Genomic DNA, 13,386 nt, shown 5'->3' on the forward strand with positions numbered 1-13,386 from the left:
GACGCACTTAGTGGGGGGTTGTATCCTCTGGAAGGAAAGTCAGACCTTCAGCAGGTTGGGATCAGATCACTTGAAGCTAATTGTGTACTGTCAGCAGAAAAACTATTCTCTCGTGCATTTTACCTACTGCTTATGAACATTAAGTCTGAGGTTTCCAAGTTTCACAATACACTAATAACAGCTCTGTAAGTAAAATCAATAATCATTTTCAAGTCATTTTAATAATCAGGCATAAATATTACATTAATGGGAATTAGGGGATTGAACTCCTTTAAACTGCTCTAACGCACATTTGATTGCCTTTAACAGGAGTTGAAAGAAAAGATGGATGAGCTCCTGCCACTGATCCCAGTTCTGGAACAATACAAAACTGATGCCAAATTAATCACCCAGTTCAAGGAGGAAATTAGGAATCTGTCTACTGTCCTCACTGGGATTCAGGAAGAAATTGGTGCTTATGACTATGAGGAACTACACCAGCGTGTACTCAGTTTAGAAACCAGGCTTCGAGACTGCATGAAAAAGCTCAGTAAGTTAACAATTTTATGGCAAATTTGGTCCCTCAGCTCTATATTTTTAGTTGTCTGTATAGAAAGATGAAGAGTTTTTGCTTTGATGAAAGACAGCATTACATTCTGATCTGTGCTACCCTAATAAAAATCAAGAGTAACTCAGTCCAAGGTCAGTCATACCGTTCTGTTTGCACCAGTGTATAATGATCTGCCCTACTGTATGCAGAAGGAATTAAGATGGAAAATGATAAGAGACAGCAACTTGAAAATCTAAGAGATTTACAACTGGTTGGAGAGCTACAAATATTATTTCAAAAAAGCTCAGCTAGGCATTGAGACTGGGGTCATCTTTGGGATGTCAGTGTGAAAAAAGATTTCGTGGGAAGTAGACTGGGATCAGTTTCGCAACATCCACATCATAGCCCTGTCACCTTGCTGTGATGCCTGAGAGGCCACTCTTGACTGTGATGTCTTCAGATCTGTAATATTAGCGTTAAGAGAGATGTGCCATTCTCCAGTTTGCGATGCGACATAATTAACCATTACACCTAGTTTAAGCGAACAAAGTATGATTTTCGAAGGAGGGAAGCAAAGCAACAGTCCGTTGCGAGCCCTGCACTGGATTTACATCAGGCAGCCTCCACCTTGGTTGCTCACATGCTGGCTTTAGTTAGAAAAAGTCAAATGTTGAGCATCTCCAAAAATCAGCACTAGCTCAGTGTCAGCTACCAAAAGTGAAAGCCTGAAGAAGCATAGTCAAGTGTCTTCCTCAACCTCCGTTACCCAAAGAGGGATAATTAGTACCTACCTGCTTTACAACCCCAGTGCAGTCTCCCCCCTGCCCTATCCATGCTTTCTGAGACTCCTGAATGGATCACTATTGCCATTTGGATTGCTACAGCCAACAATCCAGCCCCTCTATGAGAAATCAATACTTTGTAGGTTAACACTGAACATGAATAAACTAGAAATTCCAAGGTGCAGTCCTGGGATCAATATCTCAGTTATCAAGTGTGAATGTTTACTTCTAAATGCATGACATGAAATATGTTATTAAATTGATAAGCAGTGCCTCTTTATTTTTGTGAGGCAATGGAACGAGAAAACTCTAGGTTAGGTTAGCCTTCTAAATTATTTCTTTTCAATTTCTTTGTTTTACACTAGCAATAACACAGTGATGATGGGCTAAAATACATGAAAGACTTCTACAAACAGAAATTTCTAATGATCCTATTTTCCCCTCAGTACACACACATAATAGCACATTACTGCATTGACAGGAGGCAGTCAGGAGAAAATGGCTGCATTGCAATACCGCAGCAAGCAAGAAAATTCATATAAATAGGCAGTATTTTCTGCTAGTGAGTGTTCTAGTAAGTTTGTTAGACACCAAAAGATCATCAACTTATCTTTAATGAGTATCGTGTTTTTCTTTGCTTTCACAGCATATTCTTGTAACATTGACTAGTGAAGTGACTACAGTATAAAATAAGTTTTATACATCAGAATGACTATCTGTATTCACAGGGGTTATTCCCCTATTTTTCATCCACATTTCCCCTCCTATCTATCCTGAGTTCTTGTAACACGTTCTATTTCTCATGATGTACTAATGTAAAGAAAAAAATTATTAAAATTATGTATATTTACAATAGAGAGAGAATTTTTGTATGAAATGGATTGTTAAGCACATCCATTATTAAAAACGGTTTGGCCTTCTCAAGCTCTACAGATTTATTCATCCTTATTGGCATTATTCCCTGGTCTTAGATGCTTAAATGACTTTTATGCTCGCCTCCTAATGGGCTGGCTCTATTTCTGGCCTACCTCTGTGTGCCTTCTAAAGTAAAAACAGCTTCAGTTAGGCTCCCTGTGAGTGACTCTTGAAAGCTGGTGCTGCGTGTTTAGATCAGCAAGCATAAAGGAAAAACCGCTTTCATGGCTACACCTTCTCCCCAGCCACTTCCACCGCGCTGGAGGTGATCCAGCTGTGACTGCCCGTGCCAATCGGATGGCCAGAAGCCTGTGGCAGCAGAAGGCAGATCGGCCCCAAAGTGCCACAGGATCTGGCTTGAATCTTCACAGATTTTGCCGCATTTCACAATATAATTATCTAACCGGCGTGTGTAATAGCTATTTTCCATTCTTCTCCCTAGCAGGTGTTTTTCAGCAGTATAATACATTATTTATATTGTCCTGGCCACTTAAAAGGGATCTTCCATCTGCACTGGCAACCCTTTCAACCCTCATTAACATACAGTAAGCAGTTGGTTTCCTTTCACTGAGGTTTAATGATTACCAGAGCAGTTGTGATAACTGAAACTTGCTTCTTCTCTTTGCAATAAGAGCAAAATCAAGCTGAAGCTGCTGAGAAATTTGTCCACAATACTTTAAAATTAGAGTGAATGCAATTAAACACGTAGGAATAGAGTGCATAGGATCGCACACACCACAAATTCACATATGCTTATGCATGTATGGGTCCTTTGCTGGCAGTCATGTAAGGCATGTGCATTTGTAAGAGAATGCAGGTTGCACAGTATGCTTGGGACCCTCCTGTTCTTGTCATAATGTGTTTATGAAATTGGAAAAAAATTATATGGGTAGCATACATAGAAGCCAATATTCTGCCAAATGTTGCTTATGAAATATGAAGAAATAATTGCAGGAGACACAGATTGGATTAATTTGTAGCTACATCTGTTTATAATGTAGAATCTAAACAACATTTTACAGTGACATTTTTTGTTCTAAATTCAAAAGCAGAATATTCTCTATATCCAAAGAAATGCTGTTATATCAGTGACAGAAGAGGTATTAGTGCAGGCATAAGATTACTTTGATTGCAGCGGCACTTGTACTTCCAAAGCATCCTTCCCTTTGGGATTTGAAGAACTTGACAAATATCATTTAGTACAAAATTGTGCAATAGATATATATACATCCCCATTTTGTAGAGGAAGGAACAAGCAGCCCAGAAGGATAAATGACTTTCCCAAAGATTACACAGCAAGTCATTGCATGGAGGCAGAAGAATCCAGAGGCTTCATGTCAGCAAGCCCTAATAACTGGACTGTAGTGCTTCCTGGATTTGTATTATGCAGGACAACGGACATACACCCACTAAGTAAGAACTAATTCTTCATTCCCTCACGTTACAATGTTATGACAAATTTGACCATAAGCAGAAAAGCACAAGTAGTAAAACACTTGAAAGTCATTTGTGCAACCACTGAAAAAGAAATACTCGCTTCATTTCCCCCTATTTATTAGCTACAATAAATAGAATAATGATGCTTATGAACACTTCGAGAGAATGTTATGATTTTATTTCGCTTGCAAGTCCTTCTATAAATCATACACTCACTTGGTATATATAGCAGCTACCAATATTCTTTTGCATCAGAGACTGGGACTATCAACTACCTATTCCTAGCTGTCTTCAAAACAGCTCCCAATTGCTCTATCACAACCTTGTCCTGGTATTTGCTCACTTTGGAGCAGCTTTCTAGATGTATTCTGCCCCACAGACTTTCCAGCCTACAGGGCTAGTACACCTACTTTCTTTTTCAATGGTCACTTCATTCTCAACTTCTTCCTTAATATAAATAAATACAAGAAATCACAGACTTACAAGAGTCCACGGCACAAAACTGTTACAAGGGATGAATCAAGCCATAAACAGCCAGACTCTACAGTTCAATTTAGGATGAATAAACACTCAGAGGTTTGATTTTCCAATTACTACAATCAGTTATGGTTGGGATTTTCTAATGTAGGCAGCTGCTTCTTTCAATGTCCAGGGTAAGAGACCGAATCCTTTTAAAATTCCCACTCTTTTTCTGTGTAACCCTGTCTGAGCCTCTTAGTGGTGGAAAAAAATGCCTAGAAATACCACTTTTTTTCTTTTTTCTTAGTGTTCCTGAACTTCCTGACATTTGCTAGTATGGAGATGTATTTGACCTACCTTCTCACTAGCATCTGGTCCATCTCATGTCACAGAATTAGAGAGCAGAGGTTTGCTATAAACCAAAACTTTTCAATCAGTAAAAAAAAAAATCGCCTTCCCACCATCACAGGAGTTATTTCCACATCCTCATATGTTCCCTTCTGCCACAAAAAAAAAAAAAAAAAAAAAGGCGGGCTAGAGGGGGGAAGGAGTTTTTTGTAGTGTTTAAAAAAAGAATGCATAGGCCAGTTTTAATTCTCAGCCATCTCACTGCTACGGAAAATTCATAGCCCAGAAGCGTTTCCCATTTCACTTGACATTTGTGTGTGTTCTACTTCCCTACATACAAAATGAGCTCAAGTAAAGTCTCAACTGGAAACTAACAGAATTTTTTTAATTTCGGATTCGCAGACTTGCCGTACCACAAAAGCATTAAGTAAATGATCCTGCCTTTCAGAATATTGGTATCACCACTCCCAAGCAAGAAAACCCAGCGTGCAAGATCAATTTTAATATAGCCACACAAACAATTATAAGGTTCATTCTGCAGCTAAGAATATAGGCTGCGATTAGATCAACACATTTCACACTTAAGCAGACAAGAAGAAGCTGTTTCCAATTCTAGTGGAGGAGCGAGGAAAGTTTCTTGCACTGAATGCAAAGCTGGAAGTGCTTACAACCACACAGAAAACTCGCCTTGCTTTGTCAGCGGGCTGTTAAACACTATCTTGAGCTTTGGTCTGGAAAGAGTCGTCATTCTTTTAACTTCTATATCAAATGGAAGATCAGGCTTGGGCAAACTGTGAGGGAATTATCTTTATAAACCAGTATTGCTAATGATTTCAGTGTTAGACTGATAAACTGCATATTGTAGTAACACGTCATCACAATGCTGTGATATTCATCTGGAATAAATTATTTCATTGTCTTAGTAAGACAATAACACTTCAGCACAGACAGCACACTTGCTGCTTTAAAATGAAGAAAACATAAGTGATCCCGATTCCGCCAGTTTTTAATAGGTCTGCTGTAATGACTGGGTAGACACATTCGAAGTTCCAAAAGACAGAACTGGAGAAAACCACGATACCTTTCTCTAGAGGAATGAGAAATTAGTTTTACCATTTTCTTAATTGCATTCACTTGATTCTCTTAACTTCCGATGAAATATTGGAAGCAACATTGCATTAGAGGACTGCCTGAAGGTTTGACAGAACAAAGTGTGAACTGAATGTCAGAGGGATTTAAATGAGAAGGGGAGGACAATTTGGCCTCAGTCACTTTTTCCGAATCTCACACTCCCCTGCTTCAGTCAGCGACAGGTTCGCTGTGTTCGCAAGACTGATATTTAGCAAGCCAGTTGATTTGTGGAACACTTGGGACAATTTATTTCTACACTAGTTACCTGTGCAGCCTTAAACAGTTCAAACCAGCGTGAGCTGATTTATCAAGTGGACCGTTTGGCCAGGGCTTGCTTTGGGGCTTTGTCCTGTTCTTTCAAACAGTTCTTTCTGAAGCAAGAAGACTTGCTGACGAGTGGTTCCAGTCACCCTGTGTCTGGAAGCAATGGTCTGAGTTCTGACTACTCAAAAGAAGAGAGACACGACACCCATTTACTTGTCCCTGGACGTTCTTCAAATTAACAGAAGAGTAAGATTCTGAAACAAGCTGCAGCTGGAGTAAGGGTGAGGGTAGGAAAGTGCAAACAACATTTCCCCATTTTTAAAATCATTTTAATAATTTTATAAAAAGGCTGCCTGCAATAGCAAGGTACTAGACTTACCTGACTAGAATTTTGGTGGAGACTTCACACATTAAGCTCCTGTGCCTAAGGATCTCCCAAGCCATGAGGAGGCTGTGATGACAAGACAGAGGCGGGCACTGACAGCTCGGCTGCTTCCTTCTTACTGCCCGTGCTGCCAGCAAGGAGGCCGACAGACCTCAGGTACCGCTGAGGTTTACAGCAGAAACCTGCTGGTGGGATATGAATTATCACTACAACAGGAACGACTTACCATATTTGGAGAAAACACTTGTAGTATTAATCCTTAGTTTTAAATACCAGGCCCATCAAGTTGTATCACAAATGGGCAAATTTATGGGTTTCTCTTTAATGAACAAGAGAAAGACAAGTTCAGACATGCTACAGGGGAGGAGGGAAAAAAAAAAACACCCAACAACAACAAAAAAACCCACCAGAGTTCCTCATGCATCTTACAAGATGCTCTGTTTTGTTATGCTGACAAGAGAAGCTCTGTCACTTTTTCAGTCAGCTGCCCCTCAGCTATATAGCAACTCTTCTAAGTTTTCCTTTCTTGATCACTACATGCTATCTGAGAATAAGAACTTCATCGTATAAATATACCCTGACTCAGACTGCTCATCATTTAGTGGCTGAAGTACCATGTCATCATTTTTTCACACCAAACAGTATCTCGATAAATTTTGAAAGACCGTTCTCTAAAACCATCTGCCTCCTGTCAGAGGGGAAAGCGGCTCGGTTCATGCAGTCTAAATGAAATCAAGACTGAAGATGTTTGTTAATTATTAAAATGTAATTAACAGGATCAATAAAAGTAATACAACAGACGAACCACAGTACTAGACACTTAAGAGACATTAATAAACCTGCAACATTCTGAACACCCTTCCCTCGCTGGAATCGAAAAGCTCCAGTCGCACATGGCACACCACGCGCACCCACGCCTGTGGAGTTAGGGGCGCGCACCCCCCACAACACTCGGCACGGGCCACAAGCACACCCCGACTTCTACACCTCTCGAGCTCGACGTGTGCCCGTGCTGCTCCCCCCGGTCCGCTCACACGCGCGGCTGGCGGGAAAGCCTGCGAGTTCACCCGCACCTGCCCTGGCTGCGGGACCCGGCTCGCTGCCCCCGGTCCTCCGCCACCCCTCGCCGAGCGCTGGCCGCCCCCGGTGCCTGGGGGGCCGCTGGGCCGCGGGCATCGTGCCAGCGGGCAGTTTCGCAAATTCAGCTCAGGCCGGGCACGCTCCCGTGGCCACCCCACCGCCCGGCCTGGCCCACGCCGCGTGCAAGAGGTGGGCTCTGTGAGCACCCCCACGTCTCTGCCGCAGGCGCTTCTTTAAGTCTTGTCCGTTCAAAAGCAAAATTTCACAGCTCCTTTTTGATTCCACGTTTAGCTTCCTGGGTGTTTTTTTAATTACAAGAAACAGTGTTTCAGAATTCCAAATTCTTTGCTTATGTTTTCCTACTGATTTCAATACTGTGTTTTAAAGGCACCAATTAGTACACCCTTTAACTCATATATTCACTTTATTTTAGTTATCTTAAAAACTACAAATTCAGGAGTAATTACTTTTTTCGTATTTTTTTCTACTTATTAGTTTTCTGATAATTTTATTCTTCTGAAGGTTTGACTTTGCCTCATGCCCATTTCTGAGACTATTTACTAACACAGCAGCTAAAAATAAAAGCCTTCACCTTGATAGGATATAGTCCTCTACTTTTCAAGCTAATAGCAGTTTCTTGCTGTACAAAACCAGCACTCAGCACACAATACTAGCAGCCTATCTACAAAAAATTGCAGAATAAGAAATTATGTACTATGATAACAACTGTAGAAAACCTGTAAGATTCTTTAAAATGGGAAATTCCAAAATATCTTCAAAAGATGGTGAGATACATCGATTGAGATACATAAATAATAATGTCTTTGAATTAACCCAGAAAACAGACACAGCCTACCCTGCTCACTGAGGTCTCCACATGTACTCTGTTATTATTTCCACTGTGCCCCACTTCCCTGGCCATGAATGAAATCCCTGCGAGCAGCCCCAGCGTTGCCACCACAGCATGAACCCCCTTCTAATTGACCGAAACAGGCTTGCATGATACATTCCTTGCCAGTTATAAAAAGTAGAAAACCCAGGCTTGATGTGACCTTCTCTTTTGAGCTGAATAAAGTCACTCTCAGCACAAGATACAGTTTGTTTTCCACATTTCCCAGACAGACAGGGTTATTGAATATAGCACAACCATGCATCACAGAGAAGCATCTACCATTAAATCAAAAAAAATAAATTAAATGTGTCACTTCTTTTTACATTCTTATGGAACGGCTTTTCTTCAAAAACATGCTATTTCACCTAATCACCTACACACCACGGTATGATATTAAGCCTCCTGGTAAACGTATGAATTCCACCAGGGGCTTGCTGCTAATAGGTATGTTATTAACATCCCCTAAAATATAGATTTTTGGATTGTTAGGAAGGCCAGCATCCAAGATCATATCGACTCTCATTATTTTCTCCCAGACAGTCTAATATGAGACAGCCTAATGGATTAGAAGCCAACCGATACAGCCAAGGTTGCCGAATAATTCTCGTATTTGCTTTCTTAGCTTCAGAGAGGCCCCTAGGACTGGAGCAGCCACGTGTGTGTAACCACAGGGCAGTCAGACATGGGCAGTTATTTACAGCTGTGGGTTTTGCGCACAAGCTCATTTTCTCCCGTCTGCCCTTAACCTCCTTGTCACCCTGGTCAGCCGAAAACTGAAACATCCATCAATCCTAGCCTTGCACTGAACTTTCTGAAGGCAAAAGTGAGGAGGGGTTATGTCTTCTTTTCATTTATTATTAAATGTTATTCACTTCAGCTCAGAAGATATTTTACCAGGTTTTATTTTTCTTTATGCCCAGAAAATGTAACTGTGCTTTAAAATATATAAACCCAAAAATATACGTTGTCTACATTTAGCCTGTATTGGGGCTAAACTATAACAGTCGCTCTATCACCTGACAGCCCCTCACCAGCCACGGAGGGGAACTGGGAAAAGGGGGAGCAGACCCATGGATGGAAGTGAGAACAGATTTTAATGAGATAACACCAATACCCACAGAGATACACAGTTATATGCACCGAAATGAACACCCAGTCATGACAATCGATAGGAGAGCAGTCCTCAGGAGCAGGGAGAAGCCAGAGGAGGAGCAGGAGGAACCTCAGCAGGAACCCCAGAGGAGCTCCCTCTCCTCAGCAACTCAGGTCAGCTGCCCTGGCTGACTTGAACCTGCTGATGGCCTGCCCAGCGTGGCTGGGCTGTGATTCTGTCCCAGCCAAACCAGGACAATACAGAAATAAATTTTTATTTGTATATTTTTACATATTTATATTACTGCTCAATTTGGAAAAGTTCATACGGTGAAGATGACAATCCATCTTCAACATAAGCCTGAACCCCCCTGGAGCCACTATTTAGTTTAGAGCAATTGGTCTTGTGCTCTGACTGATATCAAGGAGAGTTGTGTAATTATTTGCATTAATGCATTTGTTTTTCTAATTTCAGCATGTGGCAAATTGATGAAAATTACAGGCCCCATTACAGTCAAGATATCTGGAACGCGATTTGGAGCCTGGATGACAGATCCATTAGCATCAGAGAAAAATAACCGAGTATGTTAAGGCACTGAGTATCTTTGTGTCCTTCTGGAGTTTTACTTGCTTTATTTTCATCTTTTAAAAGATATTTCCCCCCTAGGAGGTTACACTCACAACCATGTTTCTTCTACTTCTGTTGTTTTCACTGTTAAACATCTCCAGAGAAAAAGCAACAGTGTTTGTGCAAAAATATCCAAAGACCAAAGTTACCTGAGCACCTTTGTGACATTTCCTTCAACTGTTTCAGGGATGACATACACCTATCAGAACTGACCACACAATTTTTTTCCTTCCTACCATATTTAATTGAGTTTAGGTCTATTAAGAATCCAAGTAATATAACACAAACATCAACTGGTTTACCCAAGAGCGTAACCCATAAAGCAGCAGAGTCAAAATTTGCAGGGTTAGGCCCCATATAAGCTGCATTCAGACCATTTGCCACCTCAGATCCCAGTTATGTTATTGTTTGGGTCTGCGATAGGATCCCAAATTGGCCAGGAGAGGGAGGAGGTACTCTCTCCATGAAAGGGCTTTTGAAGTCAAAACACTGGGTTTCGTTTGTGTAAGACCCACAAGGTTAATTTTTTCAATGCAGAAAAAGCCACAGGCAATAGCAAAGGCAACATGCAAATGGTAGTAACTGAAGATCTGCGTGCAGCTCTCCCCTGCCTGCTGCTCCAGAACCATCCCCAGGGGCCCTCACCTCCACCAGCACCTGCTCCCTGCTGTGGACCCCTCCCCACAGCCCTGCAACCCCCTCCCCAGACAGCCTCCACGTTCCCCCATCTACCACCCTCTTAAAGCAACACAAAGACTGCCCGTGTGCAGGCAGATCCCTCACAGCATCTCGACTGATAAGAAGATGGGGAGCTGAAACAGTGTTTATACAAATGTTTTGTTAATGCCAGTTTTGAAATGGGCACAAAAAATATCTCCAGAAATTATTCTGTTCGTCTGTTAGTCAGGATTTGAATTTTCCTCTGACAAACTAAAAGGAGAAAAGGCAAAATGCATGAAAGAAATAATAGGGCAATGGAAGCTGGCATACAGAACATCAAAAAAAGTAATGATTTTGTTTTCTTTTGTTTTAACTTCCTAAACTTTACTGGTTTCGTTACTATTGTATTTGGTTTCTTTACTAACAATACACTGTTTTTCACTGATTAGAGGTTCAGCTGAAGAAAATTCAACCAAATTTTTTTCTAAGCATAAGTCCAAGCTTGGCTCACATGCCATTTCCCGTCTCTCTCTCTGATTAGTCTCTGAGAATATCTTTAAGGAAGCCCCATGTAGCAGAGACCCAAACCCTAAATAATCCAAATTTAAATCCAAAGTTAAATTTCTCTGAAAATGCAGACACTGTATTTAGTAACAGTCTTCTTGAGAGTTCACCTGTATAGGTAAGTTTTGATTCAGAAATTCAAGAGTTCCTCATGCTTTTGTAACAGGAATGTGGACAACACTGTACTTCAATAGCCTGCTGCACACCTAAAACCTTTTTTCCTTCTTTTTCTGCGATGTATCCATCATCCCATACCATGATCATGTTTCACAGATTGCGTTCCAGGTGTTTACTCCCAATCTTTGTTTTCTTTCCAGGTCTGGTACATGGATAGTTACACTAACAATAAAATAGTCCGTGAATACAAATCAATTGCAGACTTTGTCAGTGGGGCGGAATCAAGGACATACAACCTTCCATTCAAATGGGCAGGAACCAACCATGTTGTCTACAATGGCTCCCTCTATTTCAACAAGTATCAGAGCAACATCATCATCAAATACAGCTTTGACACTGGGCGGGTGCTTGCACAGCGTAGCCTTGAGTATGCTGGCTTTCACAATGTCTACCCTTACACCTGGGGGGGCTTTTCTGATATTGACCTGATGGCAGATGAAATTGGGCTATGGGCTGTGTACGCCACCAACCAGAACGCAGGCAACATTGTCATCAGCCAGCTAAACCAGGATACGCTGGAGGTGCTGAAGAGCTGGAGCACAGGCTACCCAAAGAGAAGTGCTGGAGAATCCTTCATGATCTGTGGCACCTTGTATGTTACTAACTCTCACTTAACAGGAGCCAAGGTCTACTATTCTTATTCCACAAAAACCTCCACTTACGAGTATACAGACATTCCTTTCCATAATCAGTATTTTCATATATCCATGCTTGACTACAATGCAAGAGATAGAGCTCTCTATGCCTGGAATAACGGACATCAAGTCCTGTTTAACGTCACTCTTTTCCACGTCATTAAAACTGAGGACGACACATAATTCCTTCCCTTTCCCTCACCTCCCTCCCTCAAAGCAGTGTCATTTGTGAGAAACTCTAAAAGCATCCATCTCTCTCAGTTCCTGTTACTTTACATTTCTTTTTTCATTAAGGAAAAGCAACATTTTCTACCATATAATGCATTTCAAATATGGCTGAGCCTGTCAAAAATGACCTGTTGGAAATAAAAGCATCCTAACTCATGATTCTACAAGGTCTGTCAAGACCTTGTCTTGAAAAGCACTAAAGAGGATTTAAGTGGCTAAAGACAGTTTTTAAAAGATTATGATCTGCCTTATTTTAGAGTCGGAGACTAATGGTGGCTTAGATGCATGAATGTCTTTTTTTACCTCACTTTTATTTTTAATCTTTTGCTCAACTTCAGGAAATATTTTGGTAGTGTCAGACACATATTGCACATTGTATTTTTTTATTTATTCCAAAAGAAAGATTTAGGAATTTAATTTACTTGGACATGGAGTATGATTCATTTTGCCATCACCAAATTTCAGATGTGGTGCTGTACAGTATGTTTTTAAATCTCTTGCAAACATTTTATCGACAGTATGTATTTCTACCATTGTAACCACCATTGTGCAATTGTATCTCTTCACTTATGTGAAAGTAAACTAAGTACTATTTTTTATAAAAGATATTGAAGCTTAATTGTAGTTCTGGCTATGGGTCAATTGAAAGTGGTAAAAATCTGAGAAAATGTTGTTATTTCTGAGAAAGACCAATAGTTCTCAGGTGGTCAAGTTGCTTTCCTTAACCTGCCTGTCTTCTTACTCATAGTCGAAGAACATTCATCTGTTGACAAAGCTCTTCTCTGGGACAGTAATCAGGGAGAAAACACAAAGGAAAAGGTTCAAAGCCTAAATGATCAGTGTGGCACCTGGTAGCCACCATATTGCTTGCCCTTGCTGGAAAACAGCCACAACACTAAAGCCAACCTCTTGCAAAGAGGTTTGGGTTGTGCTAGCAGTAGTATTCTTACTTATGGTCAAAACCGATGCCTTTAAGAAACAAATATTTCTGAAAACTATGTGTCTTGCTATACTATCTCATTAGACATTTGGTGGGGGGAGGGGGGCACATTTTCATTGAGAAAAAGGAATGAGGTGCTATTTATTTTGGCATACACTGAAAGAAATTAACATTAAGAACTAGCATAAGACTGTTTATTGAGCTGGGCTATCACATAATGCAAAAAGAGAGGTATCTGAA

General features: G+C 40.8%; 1 protein-coding gene across 5 annotated transcripts in view; it reads left to right on the forward strand.

Moving 5' to 3' along the window:
* The window catches only part of OLFM3 (olfactomedin 3), a 65,486-nt gene extending 53,325 nt beyond the window's left edge, over nucleotides 1-12,161 (forward strand). For all 5 annotated transcript variants that reach the window (XM_086462645.1, XM_086462641.1, XM_086462642.1 and 2 more), the window contains 3 exons: nucleotides 310-529; nucleotides 9,790-9,896; nucleotides 11,484-12,161. In XM_086462645.1, the coding sequence (XP_086318771.1) occupies nucleotides 310-529; nucleotides 9,790-9,896; nucleotides 11,484-12,161 (1,005 nt within the window). The remainder of the gene's footprint in view (nucleotides 1-309; nucleotides 530-9,789; nucleotides 9,897-11,483) is intronic.
* Nucleotides 12,162-13,386: the final 1,225 nt, after the last annotated feature.

The sequence above is a fragment of the Leptosomus discolor genome, chromosome 3 (assembly GCF_034619465.1).
Source record: "Leptosomus discolor isolate bLepDis1 chromosome 3, bLepDis1.hap2, whole genome shotgun sequence".
Lineage (NCBI taxonomy): Eukaryota > Metazoa > Chordata > Aves > Leptosomiformes > Leptosomidae > Leptosomus > Leptosomus discolor.